Here is a 26,575-nt window from a genome sequence, read left to right as displayed (position 1 = left end):
GTTCACATAACATCAAAGTCCCTGTCAGTCAGTCATTGAAATTTTAACTCTATTTGAAGTTTGAAAATTTGAAAGGCGGAACTTTTCTTTAAGGTGCTGCATTATATAATATCTGAATATAAGGACATCTGCAATCAGTCAAATGTTCATCCATGCCTTTTTCACTAAATGTTACATAAGAGGAAGCAGTGACTTGGAAAAAAAAACAAACTTATACCTGCCTTGTGAGCATGTGTGCAGATTCAGCCTGTCCCTCTCTTTCTCTTCTCTCTGTCAAACACTCACTGGAGCGTAAGGCCTGGAGACTGTCAGAGTATGCTGCTGTCAAGTCCCCTGTGTCTGTGTACTTCATTAAAGACACTTTGAAAGTTTTATCTCAGTGTATGTGTGCACATTCATAATGGAAAGAGAGAGGGAAGATAGAGAAAATAGCCGCTAATGTACGGCAAAACAGTAAAAGGAGCAATGGTGTTCTTGTCAAAGCAGGACAAGGCGCCTCTGTTTAAGAGCGGTGAAAGCTCATGGAAAATATTCAGGCTGGGCAGGCCAGCCGACTTTTACTCCTTTCCTCCCAAGCTTTGCCCTTTCATACAGCCTTACATGGCTACTGATGAAGTCCTACACAAGTTTAGTATTCAGCAAAATGCCCACTGGGCGCTACGCAGCTTTCTTGCAAATACAGACAACAGGATCTGTTGTGATGTAACAATATTGACTGTAAGCTCTGGATTTGGGCATAAGTCTGGGATATTTTGAATGGAAACAACCTCCAGCTGTCTAAGATGTTTTTAGCGTGTGCTTTGGATGGATAATTCAGTTTTTAAAACGGCTTAATAAGAGGATCAAACTGAGTCTAATAAGGAATTATAGTTCAAAGCTGACTTTATCAGGTTTATGTGATGTAACTCCTCTGTTTTTCCTTCACTCTGTTTCCAGGTGGGTCTTTTCAGGAAATCTGGAGTCAAATCCCGCATCCAAGCCCTTCGTCAGATGAATGAGGCGAGCGGTGCAGATGGGGGCGGAGTCAACTACGAGAGCCAGTCCGCGTACGACGTTGCAGACATGCTGAAGCAGTACTTCAGAGACTTACCAGAACCCCTTCTCACTAGCAAACTGTCAGAGACCTTCCTCCAGATTTATCAGTGTAAGAAAAGAGACACATTTTATCAACAACATCTTTCAGGGACATCCACATGCAGTCACACGTTTCTTAACTTCACAGCCACACATCTGTTAGATGACTGCATGAAGCGTATTGTTTAAGAGCTGCAAAAGATTCCTGCAATGAAGCAAGAACTTGTGAAACTGTAGCAAGAACACAAACAAGATAAGTGCAGGAAATACCTGTGGAATGAGGTGATATATGTGATACCGTATTGATTCATCCCTCTGTGACTCATGGAAGTCCTGTCATGTTTTTTTTTCCTTTATGATTGCAGCTTTTGGTACTGTTTATATAAGGTGAAGCTAAACCAGCCATGTGTGGATTATGAAGTGTACGTGCACACACACACATATCAGCTTATATAACACACTTTTCTCAACATAGATCCTATCACAGCTCGTTCTCGGCCTGTGAATAAAGTACGCTAAACAAACTCCCACTTTTGTTTGCCAGCAATACAAAAAGAGGAAATAGTATAGCAGGACATGTTAATGTTTTTCTGCATGTAACATTATAAACTTCCTTCTCCTCCTTCTCCAGACATGCCCAAAGAGCTCCGCCTGCAGGCCGTACGCGCTGCTGTGCTGTTGCTTCCCGACGAGAACCGTGAAGCGCTGCGGACGCTGCTGTGTCTGCTGAGCGACGTGACAGCCAGCGTGTCTGAGAACCAGATGACTCCCACCAACCTGGCTGTTTGTCTGGCCCCCTCACTGTTTCACCTCAACACTCTGCGGCGCAAGGAGAGCTCTTCCCCGAGGTGTGTATTTGTCCCTGCATTACTTTGTCACTAATTGCATTATTGCCTATTTTTCCTGCTGTTCCTGACACACTTATTGTATTAGCAGCTTACATAATGCATACATTTCTCTTCTGTACATTCTGAAAACAGGAAAGGGTCCCACTAATGCAACAAAAGAGCAGGATACTTTAGATAGGGGACAGAGAAGGAAATAGGAAGAGAGTGAGGGAGGAGGAAGGGAGAGAGACACAGGAAATAGAAGGGTTATATAAACATCTTGACTGAAATAAGAAACGTATATTTTGTTCCATATTTGGAAGAAGAGGGTTCATCAGGTTCAACTTCTCTCCTCTTTCTCACCACCAACCTGTTCCCTCTGACCTCTCTTACACTGACTGTCTGTGGATACAGTATGGGTGCTGTTACTTACCTTGTCTTTTTTCTGGCAGGGTGATGAACAGGAAGCAGACACTGGGGAAGCCAGACCAGAGAGACCTGAATGAGAACCTGGCTGCCACTCATGGCCTGGCACACATGATCCAGGAGTGCAGGAAGCTCTTTCGGGTCAGTTAATAACACTCTGTGCTGTTATTTAACTTCATTTTACAAGACAGACAGACAGACATTCAGGTATCTGTGGCAACCTGCCAATTTCAGGTATGACAGTGTGTTCAGTGTAACATGTCGCTGTCAAACCCCTTGTTTCCATGAGTTTGTCCTGTAAACAAAGTCATCCCTGTTACATAACACGTTAATCCAATTCTTGCCGCCACCTGCTCAAACATTGTTGTGTTGACATAAAGAAAAGGTGCCACCTATCATCCTGTTGTGCAGAGTTTGGCTTCTCTTTTTATCTGTCTGTGAAGACCAAAAAAAAAAGCAACAAAGTCCTTCAAAAACCCATAAATCCACCTCATTTGTGTCCACACTGAGAGCACTTGACCGGACAAACAGGAAATGATAGGCAAACTAAACTATTACTAATCCAATTCATTCCCCCCAAATCTGCCCTCGTCCATTGAAAGCTAATAAGCTGCCCACTGTGGGTCATTACTGTTCAAAGTTTTATTAGATTGTGGGAGAGCTTCCTGGCTTCCTCTCATGGACACATCACACAACATGGAAACTCGATTAACTCTCAAATTAGTTTCTCATAATTAGCTTGTGGAAGACCATAAAGTGAAGTTGAGTCATGAAATAACTGACAGTAAATTACAGGGAGCCTTTTATTATCTAATGAAAACACTTTTCTTAGACTGTAATGATGTTAGTTCTTCAGTTAACCTGTGTGATGGCAGGTAGAAAGAGACAGGGGGAGTTATAATGAGCGGGGAAAGAGAGAGTTGATAATAGGGTGTGGTGTATTTCCAGTTTTTAAATGTTGTGCATTCTTACTTATGTAAGTTGTAAAAAACAGACTTAAATGTCACTGATGTGTCACTCCTTCATGTTTCTCTGTAAATGTTAATAAGTTTTAATTAGACAATGAAACAAAACCATACAAAATCCAAATACCCTACCCTAAATCAAAAGATGAAAACTGACCCTTCCCTTTTGCCGTTGTCACAGATTCCAGAGGAGATGAATCGCTGCAGGAACTCATACGTGGAGCAGGCGCTGCTGCCGCGTCGCTTTGAGGAGTTGGCAGGTGACAATGCCGGGCAGGGAGGTTACAGAGCGTACCTACGAGACAGCCTGGACGCTCTCCTTAAAGAAGCCAAGGACAAGTTTAAAGGATACGACAGCTGCTCTACACCGGAGCACGCCGAGCTTTCCTGTCGTAAGGTAAGAAGATGATTTTTATCGATATATCATTTTTTCAACATCTTGTCTGATCAGTCCTAAAAGCGTCTTTCTGTGTGTTTGTTTGTGGCGGAGGATGATTAAATCGATAAATCTGCCACATGATGAAAGAAAAGATAATCAGGAAAAATTAATTAGTGGAAAAACAGATCAGCAATCCGTCCTTCAGCGTGTAAACAAACCACAATTTATAAAGCACACTGTCCTTTTAGCCAGCTGTGTCTCAAACCCTCCTCCGCTCCTCTAAATAACTCATGGAAAACCAGCAGTTAGGTCTTCCTGTATAGAAACGCGTCCGTGTGAAACCGGCCTGGCCCTTGCCTTCTTGTTCCCATCCCAGTACTGGACTCTCTCCCAGAATGACATAAGCCTGACATAGACACACACACACACACACACACATATACATACACAACTTTCACCATTATCCTAGGCCTACATTTCCGGAGTCTAGTGTGCAAAGAGCTCTCTGTGTGAGGTTATCTTTCCTCATGTTTGGGAGTCACAAGGCGCAGAGAGTGTGTTCTTTATCATCTGATGGCAGAACAGACGGTGCAGCTGACTTGGCTGAAGGGCACCGGGAGGTTCAGAAACACAGACTTGCTGTTGTGAATTAAAGCTGGATTTCTAATTTCTGTAAATATGACTAATATGATTGAATCGCCATGTGGAACACTTGCATAAGACGCTTGAGGTTCTTATATGATTGCTGCCCACTTTGATGTCAAGAGAGGGAAATAATAAAGTATATTATCGCTTAGGTCTACTTTCCAGACCTAACATCTTGTTTTGGTCCCATTAAGGACAGTATGTCAGTTTGGGTGTCCTTTCTCTGTGTTAGAGCTCGGACTATAAACTACAACAACTCGTGTTCCCATCCAGACCAGCTGCTCGCTACACGTCATTCCCACTTTCTCTCTCCTCATCCCTCTGCTTAGCAATCAAAACAGAGATCTAATGTGCAAAATTAAACTATATTTAAGAGTAAATTTTGTCTTAAGTGATTTGATTTTTCCCTTGATTCTCCAGGTTCATGATGGCTTTCCTCTGCGTCTGTGGAAGGTGACCGTGGATTTGCCTGCAAGTCCAGAAGAGGTCCTGACCAGGGTGCTGCGGGAGCAGGGTCACTGGGATGAGGACCTGCTCGAGAGCAGGGTGGTGGAGACCCTGGATGAGAGGACGGAGGTCTACCAGTATGTCAGGAACACCATGGCCCCACATCCAACCAGAGACCACCTGGTGCTCAGGTAGACAGCCCTACTTTCCTTCTTTGTCTGTCTCCCTCCTCTTTTTTTGAATGTTATTTAATCCTCTCTTCATATTCTCTTCATCAGAACATGGGCAACAGACCTGCCAAAAGGAGCATGTGCACTGGTGTGTGCATCCGTCGACCATGAAGGTGCACCAGTCGTTGGTGTCCGTGCAAATGTCCTCACTTCACGCTACTACATCGAGCCCTGTGGATCCAACAAATCCAGACTTACACATATTTCCAGGATCGACTGCAGGTGAGGAGCAAAGAGCAAACTTTTGTGGTCATTAGTGGTTTATTTGGTGATGTTACAATGAGCTAACATGTTTTTGTTGTTTTGTTTTTCTCAGGGGTCGTTTCCCAGAGTGGTACAACAAACTGTATGGACACTTGTGTGCTTCAGAGGTGTCAAGGATACGTGATTCTTTCACTGTGTCCATGGAAAAATAATTTGGCCAACAGCGTCTTCATACAGCGGACTATTTGACCATGGTTTGGATCTCACAGAGGACTTAGAATGACACATTTATTCCGTTCATGTAGAGATGTAGATGGAGTCCAAGCCTCTTTATTCTCACACATAAAGGACAAACCCTGGAGCCTGGATTGAAGGACTTTTCTTTTTTTTGTTCTGACTTTGCCACAACAGACTGATGTTACTGTTTAAAAATCTGCTCTGTTGGGGCTCTGAGTGTGCTGCTTCACTTCACACAAACATTTATCTGGGCCAAAGGTTTATCCAAAAGGGTGCTATTGCTTCTGAGAAGCAACGGAGGATTCAACGAGTGAGTGTGTGTGTGCGTGTATGTGGGTCAAAGCAACAAACAGTTAATAGATATATTCCTCACACTGGTTTCCAGTGGCAGCATAATGTGTACATACAGTATTCTGTTCACAGTAAGGTTTTGTGTCCGTATTGTGTTACCTCTGTTTTTTTTTCTGTTACAGTAAATCAAATGAGGAATATTAGATTAGTTAATATTGTGGTCAGCTGATTGATGAATCTATTGATACAGAAAGATGTGAATGTGTTGACTGAATGCAAACAATAGACAGGATATAGTGAGATAAAAGGGGGGTGATGGTGTAGAAGGTTGTAGTGGAGGAAGGTAGAACAGAAGAGAATGGGTGGCTGGCTCACCAAAAAGCAGAGAGGAATAAAAACAGCTGTTTGATCTCTAGAGGAGATCTGGGTAAAATTGGTTACTATTATTGTACAAAAAGAAGCCATTTCATTGTAAACCTTTAACTTGTAAAAGCTGTGTTAGAGGCAAATAAATAAACTAAGGAAATTAAAGACGAACAGATAAGAAAGGACCAAATTTGGAAAAGAAAGAGGTAGCTTTACCATTTTAAGGTTTACCTCATCAGAATAAAACAAGTTAGTATTAAAAAAGAGCACAGTCAATTCCTTTTTCTTGTTGTTGTAGGCCAGGTATCACTTGTATGCATACATTTAAGAGTATTGATATCACACTGAATTTGATGTACACAAAAACAGAAAAAAAAAATGCACAAAAACAACCCTCTGACAAGTCCTAAAGAAGATAAGAAGTAAGCAGAGAAACAATGGTCCTTTTATAAAGGTGGAGATTTTACAGGTTTTACTGTAAAGGAGAGAGCAGACTGAATGTTTGTGTAATTTCAAAAGAAGGAAAAAATAACTATCTTTGTGTAAGCTTCTTTCTCTGTGCTGTCATATCAGTGTTTTCAAAAGAAGTATAATAAGATTCAGGTCCTCATAACAAAAGTTGACCTTCGTTCATAACACTCATGCTTCAATCTGAGGACTCGCATAATGTTTGTCATGTGGAGCTGTATGATTAAAACACTAAGCCATTGTTCATTATCATAAATGTCTGTACCTTTAACTGTGTTTCTGCCAAATAATAACGCATGACAGTGACAGTTAATTTAAACCAATATATTTATACCTCAGATATCTGTTGTTTTGTATCATACCATTTTATGTTATTTTATTGTAAATGTTCAGCCTCGTGTTACAGAAATGGACAAATGTTTTATCTTTTTTATTAATATTATTTCTGTACAGGTTAATCAAAGTGCACTATTAAATGTATTAAAATAAAACAAACCCTGTCCTGAGTGTTATGTAATAATACGTCAACACACCAGAAAATAATTCCACTCCCTCATAATCTCACTTAAACATTATACCCTGAAGATCAACAACAACTCCACGTTTAACCCTCACTGTCCCTGAACGCCACATACACCCACCCTCTGCTTTTACTCCACAGCAGCAAGTCCATGACTGTAGTGTAGAGGGTTGTGCTGTGTGCAGTGGGGTATCAACTGGCCCTGTAGATGGTGATCTCACTCTTTGTTTCTTACATAACAGTTTCATATAGCAGGAAACAATAGGGGCCGTTGTACCACAGCTGGCCCGGTCTGGACCTGGTAGACTCTGCGAAAACGTGGGCAGTCACGCGGAAAAAAGGGGGTCCAAGGGTCAAAGCGGGGGCTAATGTGACCCCTTAATTACTTGACAAAACAAGAATTAGCCAAACTGTACAAAGTTGTCACATGCTTTGAGTATTTAGTTCACGCTCTGCTCTTATTCAAACACTATAATTATTATCATCTATAAAATTTGTGTTTACAAAACTCAAGGACGGGTACTTTCCACACGCGTACATTGTGACAGCAGAAACAAGTGATAACTTGACAGTGAGATCCTACAGCCAAGACTATGCATACTCTCATTTCTTTTCTGGTGGACCGTGAACACATGAATGCAACACGGGAACAAGAGACAAACCAGAGCTTCATACACACTCACACGTAACCGCAGATTAATGCATGTTCTCGCCTTTGTAATGTACACTCAAAGGATTTATCTTCTCCTGTTTGAATAATATAAACCTCTACTGGCAAATTCTCTCCCTTTCTTTCTATTTGTTTTCTTCTGTGTGTAAGTCCTGGTATGTTTTTGCACTGTACATATGTACTTGTTTTAGTTAAGAACCCAAACACCTCTGGGAGATTATGCAGGGTTAGATAAGGCAGGGCGAGAGTCAGCACCAGGGCTGCATTCCTGCTGCGCTGTTTGAGAATCAGGAGCAGAACGTTTCCCACATTGATAAATGAACTTGAACGTGTGACTGCATGTTTTAATGTATGTGCAGAAGGATTTATAAAAAACACTGCTCTCATTATGCAACAAATAGTTAGGAGGTTATTTGTGGATCCACAGCAGGTGTGATTTTAACTGTAATTCTAAATTTTGTTCAACCACAAGAGGATCCAACCACCACTTATTGAAACAAAGGATGAAAAGACTCCAGAGGACTATGACAGGAGGCTTCAGCCAACTGCAGGGCTACTAAAAGCCATGAAGTCATGCTGTCCCATTGGTCTTTACAGGTCTTTTCTTTAAGGAGAGAACACCACTAGTGCTAACCTGTCTGCATCACATTGATAGACAGTGAGTGGTTGTGTTTGGTCACAAGAAATCAAGCATGCCAAATGTCTGACAGGATCTCTGGGACACATATGTGGACTGGAATGCTCTGATGATGAATAACTTGTGTTATTGTTGTGGCAACAGGAACGGTATGTCATCACGATAACACTGTGTTTTTAGAGACAACATGCCAAAGGAGGACAGAGAATTTAGTCACAACAGTTCTACAGTTGACCTCACATCATCCCTCATCCAGCTCAATATTCCAGTAAATTCCAACAGCTGGAAGGAGAGTTGTGACTCGAAAAAATAGAAAGACCTTTTAGTGAGAAATGATGGAAATAAAGTTAATGTCCAATGAGGCGGAAATAAAGTGTGGCTGTAAATATACATTTTATACACACTGTTCTGACTTTGTGATCAAAATCACCAAGAAGGGGAACGAGGTGGTCACTTCTCATTTTCAGTACAGAAACATTAAGCATAAGCATTTTATGTGAACCTGGAAATTCATAAGAACAGAAAATTCAACTTCTCAATTTGCAAAAATTCTGTTTTGTTTTAGGTTTATGTTTTTCTGAATGATTTCAGTTGTTGAGTGAACTACCACCATCTTCCTCTGCCCTTGGGAACAAAGTCAGCCCTTGCCTTATTGCTATGTCTCAAACCAAACGCAAGGGGTCACTGAAGTGTACAAGTAACAATGAATGGAAAGTGGTTTATAGGTATACAGTGCCCTCTAGTGGCTATTTGGTTCAAGATTAAGTTATGACTCCTCTCCTGCCTCAGGTCTTTATGTCTACTCCTCCTTCAAACAGATGGAGTTGATATAATCTACTCAGCCACAAACAAAATGAAAAATAACATATTCATCTTGAAGAAGAGAGAGAGAGAGAGAGAGAGAGAGAGAGAGAGAGAGAGAGAGAGAGAGAGAGAGAGAGAGAGAGAGAGAACAGTGTTGCATTTTGGGATTTGTTTAAGAGAGGGTTTGAGTTGATTATTATTATCCCAAAGGAATTTTGATTTGCAGCTGCAAAAAACACAGAAAACACATAGGAACACAACATATTTAAAACTTCCACCATTCAAGAGAAGATAAAGATATACTCCTACTGCACTGAACCAGACACTGAAGCAGTTAGAAAGCAGCACAGTAAAAAATGTAATGAGTCAAATGAAGTGATAATAAGTCAATCAATCAATTAAATAAATTGAGCCATTAATAATCAAAGCACACACTTCAAAAAAAGATACAATCTTAAAACCCTGTGAAGCAATAGAATCCAATTACACAAAAACTTCACATAAAAGTCACAGCAAATCTCTGGCATTCTGAAACGATGGCCAGAGGAAAGGAATTCAACCTTGCACACTTTCTGTGAGTATCATGCAGCTGGGCATGCTGCACCCTGATCACCCTATCTACTGCTTGGTCAAGCTTGGCCAGCCTAATTTTACTGGGCATGGTGAGACAGTCAAACCAAGCCACAATGCAATACATGAGAAAACATGAGCAATAAAACAAAGTCATCAGAGTATTGCAAACCTTAAATGAGCTCAGCTTCAAATTGTGCAATGTTTTATCTTTATTTAATTACTTTGTTTTATCACTGTGATATGTAATCAAAAGTGAAAAAATACAGTGTTTTTTCTTCAGCTAAAGTAAAAATAAGAATATTCATTAACTGTATTTAAGCGCCTTGGTTTGTGTTTATTTCGCTGCCTCCTGTGGGCAAAGCAGTACTTTTTGTCTCTGCACTGATTTTGTCCTGTACATGACTGAGAGGTGACTTCAACAAAGATATCTCACCCTGCTGTATTTTAACAATCAAATCAGTGGTGCACTCAAGGCCTGGCGTCCTCATGTCTGAAAAAAAAACCACTGCTTAAGTGCCCTCTTGGACGCCCCTGTAGATACATAATTATGAAATGTCCTAAGTGGTGCCTTTAAAGTGGAAACACATGAAAAATAAGCCTCTTGTAGCTGCCTTTCTAGTGGCTAATACATGACAATGTAACCTCTGGATGCCCTTCTAGAGGATAAATCATATTAAAGGGTTCTCACAGGCATCCTTCAAATGGATAAAATGTGATTAAGTGCCTTATTGGTCATTTCATCGTGTTATGTTTGATTGTTATGTAAGGTTTGTAAGTCAAGTTTTGCACTTTAGAGTATGTGTGAGTTAAATTAAAATAATCTGCTTTATATATTTCTGTGTTTATCATTTGCGTTTGCCTTTAACATACTTATACTTTCACCACAAACTTTCAAATTAAAGTCATACAGATGTGGGGAATCAAGTGTGAGATGCTCAAAATTTACCGGAGGAGGACCCCTTATAACTTCTGCCTCACTATGGTAAATAAACCAATTGCCCACCAATAATTTATGATAGGATGGAACACAGCCTACTACGCAAAAACCTCATGAAAACAGAATGCAAAGGAGAGACAGAAAACTGAGCTTACAAATGGTCTTTAAAATCCTGCTGGAGGCAGATCTTTGGGAACAACAACTTACCATGTGCAGGTGCCCCATGGCATACAGCAGGTGCCCTTTTCTATTGCCCCTGCAAAAGCAAAGAAGCTGTATCAGCTGTGTGCAAATGATCCCTACAACTCACGTCAACACTCTGCAAGTGCTTTTGGACATAAGAACTAATATAGCAATAGTTAATTTTGTTGTTGAAGATCTTAATTGCACTTACTAGAGTGACGTTCCTTGTACATGCACACATTCTTGACCACCAAAGCTGATTCTGATAATCTTGTATGTCACAAAGAAACATCAGTATCTTCAGTCAGTGTCCGTACCAGCACATAACTTCTCACAGGGGCTTAATAACAAGAGCTTGAGATGATTAGCAGTTAAGTCATTTTTTCCTACACACCAATGGGTTATGAAGATAATGTCATCACAAGAATTTCCATTTTGCGCATCTTCTGTATGTGCTGCCGTCACACACAAGACTTATGGGGCCACTTTGTTTCATTTTTTCCTCCTTTTGGCTAAGTATGTCAAAAGGTGTTTTTTTTATGTTTGGTTTGGATAAATGTGTTACTATATTCTAACCATAAACATTAACTTTTTCACTAGTTTAATTATTTTAATGTAAAAACTGTCTACCTGTTATGTACTGGTACAATAGAACACTTTGACCTCTAGAGGGCGGTATCACTCCATTTTATGAAACGCAGTCTCATCTTCACACCCTGTTTGACCTGAAACAACCTTAGCTCAATTTTGAGAAGATGTTAAATACACACCACACTTTTAAAATGGAGGCCTATTTCTAAATTTAAATCCTGACCCATTTTCACATACCCTCGTATCTATCTACTTCAGGTATTTGCATTTTGCTATATAATATTTTTTCCCCTGTGCAAATGCAAACACACATTTTAAGCAATGACATACATGTATATAATTTACAGACATTTACTAGAGACTTTGACAATAAGGAATACTGTGTGCAAATGATTGCAAACATATAAAAAGTACCCAATGTGAGGGCAGGTTAAAAAATAAATGGTTGCTGTTGTTGTTTTTCAAGCAAATTAAATCTTTATGCAACATATTGTTTACCTACTTTTTCAAAATTCAGTATAAACAGGGGTAGCTATTTTTAATGTTGTCTTTGAGTTAACAGTGGCCTATTAACTTGGACATCATACCACGAAGGTAACATGATTTCAACTTACAGAATCATAAAAAACAACACAGTAGCATTTCATATGTGGAGAACAATTCCAAAATGCAAATACAACATCACCATGATCACGAACAGGCAAAGTGGTAGATCTTACAAAACAACTTTCCTCCCACTGACTCAGTTCAGTTATATATAAGGCTCATCATCAGTAGACATATCTTTGTATGGCATTATGAATCAAGAAAACATCTTTGTTGTTGTTTTTGCAGCTTGATTCATTTCTACCCTCCCTCTTTGGGTTTACCAGCATGCCATACAAGTACTGTTTTGAATTGTTATAATTTGCCATGCATTTTTTCATATTTATTAAAAAATAAAAATCCTGCATATCATATCATGTGTTTCTTGCTCTTGACACCAGAGCTGTGACTAAATGGTGTCAAGAGGACATGCTGTCCTGTTGGGAGGATATCATGGTAGCTGTTTCATAAGTCATGACACTTTTCAGATATCTATTGCTCTCAAACAATTTATATTGAAATATAAGAGATAGGCTGTGCAGATTTTTAAAGTGGGATCAGGTGGACCTATGTTCATAGGCTGCCCAGAGCATAAATATTTTTAAAGGCAAACTCAAGACCTACCTTTTTAGTCTCGCTTTTAACTGAGTTTTATTTGTATTCTTAATAGTTCTATTTATTTGTTTATTTATTATCTATTTCCAATTTAGTCACTTTTATTCTACTTTATTTATGTATGTACTTATTTATTTTAAGTCTAGCATCTTAAGTTCTTTTAATGGTTTAATATTTTAGTCTTTTATTATCTTAGAAATGTATTTTACTTTGGTGATTTTAATTTCCTGTTTTGAGTTTTAACATCTTATTTTACCTCCAGTGTTTCCTCATTAAGATATCATGAGAGCGTTTCCTCAGTTTGTTCAGCAACTTCTTTTTTATTTTATTTATTTATTTAATTTTTATTGTTTTTATTACTATTGTTGCATATTGTGCTCTTAACCTTATGATTATGGGGTGGGTTTGGGGTCGGGGCTGGAGGTGGGATCTTTTTCTCAATTTATTCTATTTTACAGTTATGTACAGGACTTTGTGTTACAATGTCATTGTATGAAAAGCGCTTTATAAATAAAGTCTGATTGATTGATATATGCGGGAAAATAGGCCTAGTGCATAGGTTAAAGGAGCAAGAAGCACCCTAATTCTTTACTATAATGACAGGCCTTCATTATTTATTCAGCTTTCTATTCAGCAAGTTAAAAAAAAAATGCACTACATAACACAAAACAAAAAGCCAAGTGAAAACAGGGAGGAGGGCTTAAGGGCACAAGTCAATGGATTGTGTTTACTGTCTTAATCAAGACGAGTTTATCATATCTGATTATGCTTTATGTTTACATCTAGTGTCTAACATTGCTTCAGAGCGACATCAATTGTCTGCTTTTATAAGAGAAATTGAATAATCGGACGCGTTGTTACATGACACAGTTAGTCAACTTCACTACGTCTCCTCCGTAGTTATGAAACTTTCGAACGCAGGTTTTGTAACCCAGACGCCCTGACCAATCACAGCAGGACTTTGTTGTTCACGTGATCGTGTTTTTTATGTAACAATTGGGTGTCTGTAAGACTAAGTCGGTTCACTATACTGTCAATGACCGAGGCAGCTATAGAAATGCATAGACACGTAAACAGAAGAAAGCCTAAATCCACATAACTAATTAGTGTAGTCTTTTGGGACGCCACAATGTCGCTAAAACCGCAAGTAGTGGAGGCACCGGAGGAGAGGAGCGCCTTCTTCATCGGCGCTGACCCGGACAACGTCTCGTCAGAGGAGGACCATTATCAACTTATCCTGCAGAAGGCTAACGCACTAGCATCGGAAAACTGCCTCAAAGAGGCCATTGACTGGTTTACAGTGGCTATGCAATATGGCCCAGTCCGACCAGAACAACTGAGCACTTTCGTTGACTGTGTTCTCCGCAACTTTCAGAGAAAATCGTCCGGGTCCAACTCACTGTCTGGTCGGAGTCAGGACCTAGGGGACAGTTCTAGAGACGAGACATTTGACTGTCCAAACTGTCATAGCTTTCTAGGTGAACCTGTGACAATAGCATGTGGACATTCGTACTGTAAAAGGTGTTTGCAACGACGACTGCTCTCAAAATGTAAGCTGTGCAAGGAGACCGTGCGGGGAGAGGAGAAGGCGAATGTGGTTCTGTGCGGACTTTTAGAGAAATGGTTTCCTGACGAGCTGGGCAGGTCGAAAACGATATGTGAAGTGGATATGCTGTGCAGAAAAAAGCGATACCAAGAAGCCGTGTCTCTAGCCACGGGTATCATTCAGCATGGTGAGTATTGCTAACATAGCCTTACATGCACGTCTGGAGAGGAGGGGGATGTTTCCTTGTACCGTGTCTGCTGCGCACTCGCAGTGCAGACCAGAGTAATATGCGATACATAAGCGGTAATTATTGAATATTAACCTAGGCGTTGTGATGAATGGTACATCGTGTATCTTTTGAATGTTATGTTTATTGTCAGTGGATGCCCGAGAGACAAAAACTGAGTTCTACTGACCAACATTTTGAAAAAGCGTAACCTTTCCTCCCATGTGTGGTACTTGTGTCACTCTCCTGCTATTGGCTGACACGCATCATGGTATGCGCCGCTTACGAAATTTCAGAAGTTGCGCATGCGCGCGCGGTGCAAGTTGCATAAGGCAGGTCATGACACATATTGGGGCAGGTTTTGTAACATATCAAGGGGGAGGGCATGCATTTTGTAATTGTTACGGATGTTACAAGCAAGCAGGTTTCATACATTTAAAAAAGGGGAATGAATGAGCCGGGAAATAGTACATGTGGAGGACAAAGGGGCAAGCAGGTGGTCAGGAAGAGGAGCTTTTATAACCAAAGTTAATGTTATGCAACCCATAAATAATAGGGTGTGTTACATGATTTGAAGTTAACAGGAAACACTGAGGAATGATGTTACGTGATTGTTAATATAAATGATGGGAATATGTTTGATCCTTTCTCTGTGGAAAATCAATGGTTCAATATGTCTTTGAGCAAAGCATCAAAAGCTACCTGCCAGTATTTCCATAGCACAGATCCTGGATGAAAGGGAGCAATCCTTCTGATTATCACAGCCTAGTCATATTCCTGCATCTCCATTTATAAATTTACACACTTTAATGGTGATTTGGTATTGGAATATCAGGGTCTGATACTTTCTTTCATTATTTGTATTATTTCATTGTTAAAGGAAGGGATCACAAACTTCCATCATTTATTGTTGTCTTAAATTATTGATTGGGTGTCACCACATGCAGCAGTTTAGAGTTACACAAACTGATATCAGATACCTTGTATTCTGGAAGAGCGTCACCAGACGTGAACTTCAACCTGCTTTATGGGAGCTTATGGAATCTACCATGGTATTTAGGTCAAATGATATAACACACATAACCTTGGTGAATCTGCACCGACCTCCGCACTGCCTGCAGGACATTTAGAGAACATGTTCTATATTCCAAGAACCATGGAAACATTAAAGTTCACTGAAGAGCTGGATTTTCATCCATGTTAATAATGATTCATCTTCTTTAATTTATTCTTTTGCTTCTTAAAATGCTGGAGAAAGGACAGACTGTCCTTTTCAGGCTATGAAAAGATAATACCCCTTGCAAATGTGGATGTCCTGCCAACCATGTACCTAAATTGAATATCTCTGAAAGACAAATCAAACCATTCAACTGCAGTTCACCTGTGACTGAACACCCCCTGAACCTTTGCTGGATGTCATGTCCCATGTTCCCCCTTATTTACCTGACCCATTCACTGAGGGCTGTTCGGGTCAGGTTAAAATCTGCCAAACTATCTCCAAAGCAAGAAAGGCAGATTAAATATGAAGGCTGAATAGCACACTGTAATAAATGGTGTGGCATATTTCGACAAGACTTTTTTGTGACATTGTATCGAAGATGTCACTCAGGGTATCCTGCAGTCTGATCCCCATTTTTGACAATACTGTCCTCCATACTGCAGACAACAGAAACCACTAGATATTCAGGATTGCTTGTTTCTGATGTCTAGACAGACCACATGTGGTCCTGCTCAAATTTGCATTTGTCACAAAGCAGAAAAATGATTTTCAACCCATATGTCTCAAATGGAGCGACAAATCACTTTGATTTATGGTGTGCCACACATCGGCAAACCACATCCTAGGCAAAGAGGGAAACTTCAGGAACACATTCATTAGTCAGCAAAGGCAGCAGCATGACATAATGCCTCAAAATGTTGAGAATTGCTTTAAATAAATAGATTTATTAGGATAATTTGATAAACTCATTCGTGATTTTAACCACATCCACAATGTCAGTTATCTTATACTGCCCATGTTGCTGTCAGAAGTCATTCCAAATACTTCATCTGTTCCTCGGAGCTGATTAAGTTCTTTAGTTGAAGCAGTTTTTATGCAGCTCTTTGTCCCTCTTCATGCAAGCTCTCACCTTTTAACAGGAGTATAGAAAAAAAAAGAATATTTCACTGTTATGCAACTACATTTTCTTTGGCATCGCTTCCAGAAAATTCAGTGACACAGTTAATAAACAATCCGTTCTTGTAATGGCTTTATGTAACTCATGACTTGCAGGAAATAATGGATTATTGGAGGTCTACACTGCCCACCTATGCAAGGAAGGGAAGATATGAAGCTGTGATTGAGTCAGTACTTAAAGTGTTGTGTTACTTGTGCTTCGTTGTACGGGGTTAATGTATATTTAAAAAAATGTGCTTCCTCCGTTAAAGAAATGCGTGATTTTTCTGACATAAGATTGATGTGTTTTTTCTTCTTCTTTCAGATTCAGAGATGACAGCAATAGCCCAATTGTCTCGAGCTGAGGCATACACGGCTCTCAAGCAATACCGCTTGGCTTTGGAGGACACAGAATTTTGTCCCGAGTCCAGTTGTTATGCTGAAGTAGGTCAATCACTTATTCTGCAGTGATTTTTATCCCATGACACTGAAACTTAATTTTGCTATGGCGAATCTTTTCCCCCTGAATCATGTGGTGTGGTTTTACCAAGAAAGAACATACACTGTTTGCCCAATATGCTGTTGAAGAAAGTAGGATAGTCATGCCAGGTTGTGTTCACATGCTCGCCCTGCCACCTTTACTCACTCGAGGCTGGCATAGATTCACTAAGGTATATCAGTCAGCTGAGGGTTTCCAAGAAAAGGTTTATTTTAAGAATGCAGCATCCAAAGCCACAGACAGGGCGCACTAAATGTGTCCCGTCATTGGATTATAGTAACAAGTTAATGTAGGGCAGTATACAGACGCCATTGATACAGAAACCTGTTCAATCACGCTTAATCCTATACAAAAATACTTAAAGGGTCAAAGAGGATGCATGCCTTTGCAGGTCACTCATAATCTAAGAATCATTTCTTTGTCCTGTTGGCCTGAATGCATGTTTACAAAGCACATTATTAACCTCATGATATTTTTAGTTACAGATAAAAAGCCTTCACATCAGGTAGACGAGTTATTAAAGAGTGACTAAAGAAGTTTTTCTAGATCACAAGAGAGCGTGATTAAGGTCAAAGCCATTAAAACACGATTACATCAGGGTCCTCATGTCTGGGTGGAAGCCATCGACAATCTTAATTTGTGTCTTGAAATATATCATCCAATCCAATCCAATTTATTTATATAGCACATTTTAAAAACAACAAGGTTACCAAAGTGCTGCTCAACAAATACAAACAGTAATACATAATAGTAAAATTTAAAATACAGTAAATGAAAAGACAAACAGAGACCAACCCAAACTCTCATGCTGTATTAAAAGCCAAGGAGTAAAAATTTGTTTTAAAAGTTTAAAAGTATCCAGGGTGGGGGTCATTTTGACTTGGGTGGGTGGCTCATTTCACTGTTTAGGAGCTACCACTGAAAAAGCTTGGTCACTCCTCGTCTTTTGTCTGCTTTTTGGCACGACGAGACGCATCTGATCAGCAGACCTCAGTGCTCTGGAGGGAGCGTAGATGTGTATTAGGGTCAGAGAGTGACTTAGTGACTTAAAAACAAACATTACAGTCTTAAAATTAATTCTAAAATGGACAGGGAGCCAGTGGAGGGAGGCGAGATTTGGGCTGATATGCTCATGCTTGCGTTTTGGACTTATTGTAATAATCAGTAATCATGTATCATGTAACAGGTTATTTTATAAAATCCATTGACATATTCAGAATCATTCAAAGAAATAACATGCAGACCCAAACTATCCTCAAGGCTTCTTTTCTTTGTTTGTTTAATTAGAGTAACCAGCCACAGGAAACATGTGTTAGTCTTAGAGATGGAGCAGTGATGTGCTGACACTGTTTAATTTGTATAAAGCATACCCAGTGCACGCAAACACAGATTTATAACTGATCTTTCTTTCCCTTTCAGGCCGTGTTCAGGAAAGCTATGGTGCTGCATGAAATGGGCCAAGTGGATGAGTCCCTACAAGCCTTCCTCCAGTGCCTGGCTGTGGACGAGGACTTCCCGAGTGCAAAAAGACAAGTGGAAAAGGTGAGAGAAAGTAGTTATGATTAATCTGCTGCCTGTGTGTGGGAAGAACAGACTTGGTTGTCATCCCGTCTAGCACTTAGCTGAAATGAGGTCACACAGTGTTGGAAAAGTGTTATCTATGAGTGTTTGGGATTATAGTGTGAGAAAGCCTGCAGTTGTCACAAATGCTCTATGTGGTTTTCCATTAAAGTCAAGTGTGTACCATTACTTTAAGGAGCAAAGGTGCATGAGTGTGCCACGTCTTTGACTTACCACCCATGGGCGGAAAGCTTCCCTGTGTTGATCTGTTTTGCAGGAAGCTGCTTATTATAGTGTTATAACAAGCATCTGCTAATATGATACACTGAGTGAATGGACCCTTCCTCTATTCATAGAATGGACCCTGAAATAGCACCAAGGCTTCATGAGTACATAAAAACTTTACTAGGAACAAAGACCGATCGCTGAGTTTTGTAAGCATCCTGATGACGGCTCCTAATGTATTGCTGTGTTTCCAACAGCATTTATATCATGCATTGTTTTCATTAAGCACTCTAAGAAATTAATTGAAGTCATCATACTATCTGGATCATCATTATTTATCTAAGTCACTTTTTATAGGTAATAAAAAGGATCACATTTGCAGGATGGTTCCCACAGTTGCAATGGTTTTGGATGAAATCAGATGGGTGTTGTTTTTACGGATGATTAACTACTGCTACTACATTGATCTGTCGTGGAATTACTGGTTCACACAGTACAACCATTAATGTTGTACACATGTCAGAGCACAAAGTAAATAGAAACACACATGACAGTTAATTGAATTTTTGACTAACCGCTTTTTGAGCGATACAGACCTTCAGTTATTTCTGTTCAGATCTTCACTCATGGAATTGCATAACTTGTTGGCAGGTCAGATCTTGTGACCTTTAATGACATTAGTATCACATAATAGACGAAACACAGTTTTGTTATTACATAAGCCACACATAGATGACTCATGTTTGCGGCGCTGCTCCAAATTTCAAAAGAACTGAACAGCTAATTGCCACCGTGTGATGAAACTTCTCAACTTACTTTCAGTTGATAATGCCTCTTGATCTTCGTGCCATCTTTGCTGAGTCATGATTGTATAAGGAAGCATACATAATCGTATTAGTCACCTCCAGTTTTCACTTGGTATACGTGTGAAATTGATGGGAGCTGTGGGTAGGGGTAGCTGCTTGTATTGATATTGTGTCAGAATTCTTATCTTTCGGATCCTTAAAGTGTCACTGCAAGGCTAAACATCAATCTGCAACAGTGTGGGGGCCAGACAGCATGCATCAATACACTGTCACATCAAGTTTGTGTATCCTCTAGTCATACCTGCGGTCTCAAAGGCCTCCCCAATACACATCTAATGTAAGCCTCAAATTAATGGAATTGAAGCTGACAATGCATCAAATAATGATAAACATATGGACACACTGAAGAGTATGAATACAAAAACTAAAAACTCTACAAAAGTTATGTTCAACACTTCCTGGTTAACTACCTGTGACCTTATTACTTTTACAGAGTTTATATAAGCCAAACTCTGATCCATAATGAAAATATATACAGGAAAAGTGAAGAGTGTTTGGACTTATCTGTAGGTCAGAGAGCAAGGTTCACTCTCAAACTTGGCGGAAGGAAGATTAGTGATCTGGCCTTTGCTACTAAGAAGAACCAAACATTGAGTTCAAACTGAGTTCAGGCTGATACTGTATGTGCTTGGTAAATAGCACAAAGCTTGAACTTGAGCAAAGTTTGCTTTTTCGTCTGACCTGAAAATGCCACCTTAGTTATTAGGGTTTGTTCTTGTTCCTGGTTATGGAATTGGATGTACACTGCTGTGTGGTTGAATCTTTTGTCAGTGATCCTTTTGTGCCGAGGGGACTTAAGAGCCTGAATTTCTCTGCTTTCAAAAAACAGGATTTTCATTTTACTCCACTGTGTTTTAATTGCCCTTTAATGTATGTCGTAATATCAAAAAATAAGTATCAAACTCAAAACACCACGAGCAGTAAAAATTTTCACCTGCTTTGATGCTTGAAGAATCAAAAGACAAACATAGAAGCCACTATTCTTGTTTGCACCAATTGACCACTCCCATATGGATGTTACTTTTGAAGTAGAAGACATTTTTTTCCTCCGACTTGTGTTATTTGCCTTCAGATGATAAACAGACTGTTTTCTTACAGATCCTGTGTGACCTGCTCGCCCCTGATGATGAGAACGTTAAAGTTGGCCTGAGGGAAACGACACAAAACACATCGCCTCGTTTGCGCTGCAAAACCCTTGTGGCAGACGCCCAAAATCAAACACCAAGCCCAGTCCAAAGACAACCCCAACACCAGGCTCGAGCCTCCTCCGCACACCATCATCCGAATAACCAGGAGGTACTTGAACATAAAGCTGTGATACAATAATAATAATACTCGGTTAATTAATTGCTTTTGTTGCCACCTATTTATCAAGGACCCTCATCATCTTTGTTGTCCCATTATTTTACAGAAACGCTGGGAAAGTCTGGAGCGGCCCAGTCTTGGCAGAGCTCATTCGCTAAGAGTACACGGCTCTGGTTGTGGTGAAGAGGGCCTGAAGAGAGTCTGTTCTGCTCCTCAACTGGGAGACCAGGATAAGGGGAGCCTGCTGAAGAGGAAGCTGTCAGTGTCAGACACAGAACCCTGTTTGGTGGACAGTGGAAGTAGCAAACATAAAAAACAAGGTAATTGATCAATCCTAATCATATTGCCTTTTGTTCTTCCAGTGCATTACATGCATTTACTTTGGGTGTCCAACCAATAACATGAACTTAAGGCTAATAGTAATAATGGAACTTGAAATGAAGTGGCTGACATTCCACTGAATTTTTGGATAGGTCATGTTTAGTGGATTGCTATTTCTTAAATGTAGATATTTTTGACATGGATGTTTAGGAAATAATTTCTAAAATGTTTTATTCTCTTTTGTTAACCCAAGGTGTGGTGAAAGGCTCCAAACAGCAAGCTGCCAAAGCTAAAATCTTTAGAAGGGTTCCTCCAGGCCTGCTGGATTCTAATGACTTAGAGTGCTCTCTCTGCATGAGGTAGAGTTGCATCCACATATTCACCATTAAGTTTTCATATCAGCAATTTCTGTACCCTTTTAACCCTTGAACATCCAGATAAAACACTAATACTTTGCACTTCTTTGATTGATGCAGGTTGTTTTATGAGCCTGTAACAACACCATGTGGCCATACGTTCTGTAAAAACTGTCTGGAGCGCTGTTTGGACCACACACCCCAGTGTCCCCTCTGCAAAGAGAGCTTAAAAGAGGTGAGAGACCACTTAGTGCATGTATCAGCTGTGGATCTCAGCTTTGTGGAATGTCTAGCATCATGCTTATGTTCATTGTATAACCTGTATTCTTCTCTCTCCAGTATCTAGCATGCAGGAAGTACAATGTGACAACCGTCTTGGACACACTGATCAAACAGTATTTGAGTCAGGAGTACTCAGAGAGGACTAAAACTCATCTAGAGGAGGCAAGAGAGCTCTCAGAGTAAGAATTTATCTTATTGGCCTGGTGGATTCTAATGTTGGATTTACTGAAGGTTTATAGAGTCTAATACGTTTCTCGTTTTTCACCCTCTTTGCAGTCTCACGAAAAATGTGCCTATCTTTGTGTGTACCATGGCTTACCCCACCGTGCCTTGCCCTTTGCATGTCTTTGAGCCACGTTACCGCCTCATGATTCGCCGCTGCATGGAAACTGGCACGCGGCAGTTTGGAATGTGCATAAACGATCCCCAGAAAGGGTGAGCACACAGCAATGTGGATTAATCTACTTTTTAGGACATTTTTTGAATTTTCTTAGTGACATTTTGATACCATTGTTCACTTTAATTCTTTTGCAGTTTTAAGATTTCACAAGGGGTTATTTGGATGAACTGCCAACACTTAGCTGAGCTCAGTATAAACTGTTGTTTCCTACCATGCAGGTTTGTAGATTATGGCTGCATGCTGACCATCAGGAGTGTTCATTTTCTCCCTGATGGACGGTCAGTGGTGGACACCATCGGAGGAAAACGCTTTCGAGTCCTGTCCAGAGGAATGAAGGATGGTTACAGTACGGCTGATATTGAGCACTTAGAGGATACAAGGGTAAGAACCACAATGACTAACACTTAGGTGATTGCAGTTCCTTCTGCTTTTATAATCTTACAAGAATCAATATAATCATACAAGTGATTTTGGGAAGGGTATGCATTTACTGAGTAATACTTTTCTTTTAAAGGAGTGTTTCCATTTAAAGTGCAAAACATCCAAGAATGACAGACAAGTTCATTATTTTTTTTGTATTATAGGTGGCGGACAGTGATGAGCTGGAGAGTCTCCAAGAGCTGCATGATGAAGTGTATGAGCAGGCCCGCGTCTGGTTCCAAAACCTCAAGATCCGCTTCCACAACCAGATCCTGCAGCACTTTGGACCAATGCCTGAACGAGAAGCTGACATCCAGGTAAACATCCCGCACAGTGTCTTCTTCTACCTGCAGAGCTTTTCTTTCACTTCTCCTGACCACAATAGTCAATGTTTGGACTAAAAGGTAAACATCATATTTTATTACACGTCAAAAGTAGGACAAATGAGCGGGAGTATGGATGCTTGGGCCAGAGCCAGAATGTGAGGCAGTGTTTTCATGCTGCTCAAGGCTAAATGTGTTAAACCAATAGGAATCTGTGTGTTCTGCTGTCTGCAGAGATTCCTTTGCACTTACTTTTTTATAAAGGACAACATTTGCTGTTATATTTGGCAGATCTAATTAAATGGCTAGTGCTGCCTCCCTAAATAAAATCTTTTTAAATTGTGAATATGTGTATGCGATTCAAAGCGTGACACTGAATATGATTAATTAATATGGAAAGTTAAACCTTGTGTTTTATAGGGCTTCTATTTTGGTGTTAGTTTGCCTGAACAGAAACATTGTTTGTAGTGAAAGTGATTTAGTATCGTTTTTCACAGCTCGTAAAACAATCTTGGAAATACTCTTAGAAATCAAAGCCTAGCAGTCAGTGGGGCAGTCCACACAGACCAGACTAAGTTTGTGAAACTTCGTCTTAATTTGGTCACCATGACTTTAATATCACAAAATATGCAGATAAGCAAAGGAACATCAGAGAACAAATTGTGTTCATCCTTGTGTTTAATTTCTATTTGTAATATCAAAACCTTGTCAGCCAAGTTCTTCACAAGCTGTAATTTTCCTCCAAACACTGAATGCTCTATGAATTTTTATGACTTCATCTAACAGAGCACTTCTGTGGAGTCTTAGTCCCAAATTAGACCATCTCATGACACACTTGACTTTCAGGGAAACTCACAGCATGGTTAATTCACCTGACCCTGAAGTCTCAAGACCCAAACACTGGTTGTCTGTGCTCAGTGCTGCTCAGTGGGATTACAGCTACACTGTAAGGACAACCACAGGGCAGAGCCTATTGACAATATAGGCTAAAGAGCTTTATGAGGGCTTCATATCTAATCCCGACAGCTCTATTGCGTCACAAGAGTTTTACGAAGAGAATGCCCAACAAAACCACGTGGTGACACACTAAAACAGCAAAGCAGGGAAAGGATTTTTGCTGATGTCTGCTTGGTTTTTCCAGGAAGCAGTAGTACTTTTTGTCAATTGCTAGAGCAAAATGTAGAACATACCAAGGCAAGATAAATCACCTCAAATCCTTGTTGTGTTCAGCACATTTTGGAACTGGCTCAGCCTTTCAGAGAAAGTGTTTTTTTTTTTTTGTCAGCCTTGACGCAGACATGGGCCGCTTTAGCTGATTACTGTAGAAGGTTGTTTTTATGTTTGAACTCATTCCACGGTTGCAGAGTATAAATGTTACTCAAGTGCCTCTAAAAACAATACTCATGTTACGGTGTTTGAGTTTGACGTGCATAGCAGAAACTTTAAATCTGAAGCTGCTGCAGGCCTGTGATAACTGCAGAAAATGGTGGGAAAGGAATTGTGGTCACAGCAAAGATTAAATACTCTTCTTCTTTTCCACAGGCGACTCCTAATGGTCCAGCCTGCTGCTGGTGGCTCTTGGCTGTTCTGCCGATTGACCCGCGGTACCAGCTCTCTGTCCTCTCCATGAGTAGCCTCAAAGAACGCTTGGTGAAGATCCAGCACATCCTAACATATCTGCAGAGCATCCCCAGCAACTAGAGCTTCCTCCTTTCATCACCAACAACATCCTTTGGACTTTGACATAACATTGAACTCACACTCAGTCAGCATCTCAACAACCTGTTTTGTTTTGTATATCATCTAATCCTTTGACTTCTGTTTTGTTTTACTACAAGAGTCCTCATTTAACGGGTTATTTGTGTTATGCTCACACCAAATCAGAGCAAAGCTGATACATCCTTGAACTGTGGATCAGCCAAACCAGAGATGTGGCCAAACCACCTCAGGGATACTTCCACTGACACACATTGTGTAAGACTGTCAACGTTTATTTAAAAACAATAAGAAAGTCTGACAGCACTTATTTACATCTGCTCATGTTCATAATGCAGTACGTTTTCATAATGACATAATGTTCCCTGAATGACCCTGTTGAAATGAGAGGATCTTTTGAAGAGGACAGAGTGGGGAATATGTAACAATCACCTTTGAGTGTACCTTATTTATAGTACTTTTGGAGCCGAGCAGGAGAGAGTATCGACTCCTTCCTGCCTGTAAGATGAAGAGGAGGGGCTGAGGCAATTCTTTGGAACTAAATCCTAAATGCTGAAAGTCCCAAGAGTGATAGCCAGACATAATTTAAAGAAACTGCTAAGATAAACAAAACAAGTGCAACTGAAGTGTATTGTGTGTGTTTCAAACACAAATCAAAGTATTAGTAGATTCTCTTCCAACCGGTTTAGTTTTTTCATGACTTTTCCTACATACTAACCACACACAACTTCCATCGCTGCCTCTGAGTAGTGGTAAAGAACCTTCCTTCTGAAAGAATGAGACCATTGTTGCTTCTTTCCATCATTTTTGCCTCTCTTGTCTTTGAATCCCTCCTAGCATCAGATGAAAGGAGAGCTCAGGTTCTCCACAGTCTGATTCTATGCTTTACAGGCACTTTTCTTCCTCTCACCATTAACCTTCGGATTCACATGCTTCCAGACTTTTTTTATTTGTTATGGCCCTGTGGCGATCCTGCCAGAGTGTGAAGAATTTACTAAGAGGTGTTAAAAAAAATGGAGTGGTTCTGTTGTATTGTGTGTCTCTCCTCTGAACCGAAAGATTCAGCTCCCCATTCAATTAACTTAAATTAAATTAAGTTGTTAGTAAAATTATATTCGTACATTTTAGAAAATGTGTTTATATAATAATTCTAAGGGGGTCTTGCAATATTGTGACAAATCAAAACAAGACAAACAGCATATTGAGCCAATGGGTTAGTGTTATTCTTCAGTGGAAGCTGCTGTCTGCTTGGAGGAGAGAGGACGGTACCTGCAGTGCTTAAGTGGAGACTGCATCTGCCTTATACCATTTTGCATTGAGATTCTAAGACCACAATGCGTTGGCTTGGCTACCATTCCTTTTTTGCCATAGTATGAAGTATGTTTCAATGTATTTTTTCTCTTAGTTTGAAGCACCATTTGTTCACAATGTGTATAGTACATTCTTTGAAAAAAAGGAAAATGGAGTTAAGATTGTTTTATGTAAATCATCTGTAAAAAGGCTTTTTGGACAGATCTTGCTTTTTTGCTCAAATGTTTTAAGTTATCAATTTGAATAATAAATGCACTTCTTTTTCACATCTGCCTCTGGTTTCACTGTTTTACTAAGTTATTACATGACATTTAACCCTAGAACACAATCGCTAAAATTAGTAACACCATCACTAACGCCGGGTGTTTTTCAACCGATATAATATACCCA

The 26,575-nt window shown here is 39.9% G+C and overlaps 2 protein-coding genes across 3 annotated transcripts in view; both read left to right on the top strand.

Annotated features, from left to right (window-relative positions):
* Positions 1-7,062, top strand: part of dlc1 (DLC1 Rho GTPase activating protein) — a 98,363-nt gene extending 91,301 nt beyond the window's left edge. The window contains exons 13-19 of one of the 2 annotated variants that reach the window (XM_034688360.1): positions 937-1,144; positions 1,706-1,922; positions 2,354-2,468; positions 3,474-3,689; positions 4,737-4,954; positions 5,042-5,215; positions 5,310-7,062. In XM_034688360.1, the coding sequence (XP_034544251.1) occupies positions 937-1,144; positions 1,706-1,922; positions 2,354-2,468; positions 3,474-3,689; positions 4,737-4,954; positions 5,042-5,215; positions 5,310-5,409 (1,248 nt within the window). In that variant the 3' untranslated portion in view covers positions 5,410-7,062. The remainder of the gene's footprint in view (positions 1-936; positions 1,145-1,705; positions 1,923-2,353; positions 2,469-3,473; positions 3,690-4,736; positions 4,955-5,041; positions 5,216-5,309) is intronic. The other variant, XM_034688361.1, reaches the window with a different exon arrangement.
* A 6,567-nt stretch (positions 7,063-13,629) lies between these two features.
* On the top strand, positions 13,630-26,451 carry lonrf1l (LON peptidase N-terminal domain and ring finger 1, like). Its single transcript, XM_034687847.1, has 12 exons — positions 13,630-14,407; positions 16,927-17,045; positions 18,520-18,642; positions 20,850-21,047; positions 21,163-21,376; positions 21,631-21,736; positions 21,854-21,968; positions 22,073-22,194; positions 22,292-22,450; positions 22,634-22,796; positions 23,000-23,152; positions 24,701-26,451. The coding sequence occupies exons 1-12, from the start codon at positions 13,804-13,806 to the stop codon at positions 24,857-24,859; spliced, it is 2,235 nt and encodes a 744-aa protein (XP_034543738.1). The 5' UTR covers positions 13,630-13,803; the 3' UTR covers positions 24,860-26,451.
* Positions 26,452-26,575: the final 124 nt, after the last annotated feature.

This window comes from Notolabrus celidotus, chromosome 7 (assembly GCF_009762535.1).
Source record: "Notolabrus celidotus isolate fNotCel1 chromosome 7, fNotCel1.pri, whole genome shotgun sequence".
NCBI classification, from domain to species: domain Eukaryota; kingdom Metazoa; phylum Chordata; class Actinopteri; order Labriformes; family Labridae; genus Notolabrus; species Notolabrus celidotus.
The sequence above is the reverse complement of the archived record's forward strand: the minus strand, read 5'-3'. Positions and strand labels throughout refer to the sequence as shown.

Coding starts and splice junctions, on each gene's coding strand:
- lonrf1l (XM_034687847.1), top strand. CDS start 13,804: ATGTCGCTAAAACCGCAAGTAGTGGAGGCACCGGAGGAGAGGAGCGCC. Junction 21,048..21,162: donor ATCATCCGAATAACCAGGAG/GTACTTGAACAT, acceptor ATTATTTTACAG/AAACGCTGGGAAAGTCTGGA. Junction 22,451..22,633: donor ATAAACGATCCCCAGAAAGG/GTGAGCACACAG, acceptor CCTACCATGCAG/GTTTGTAGATTATGGCTGCA.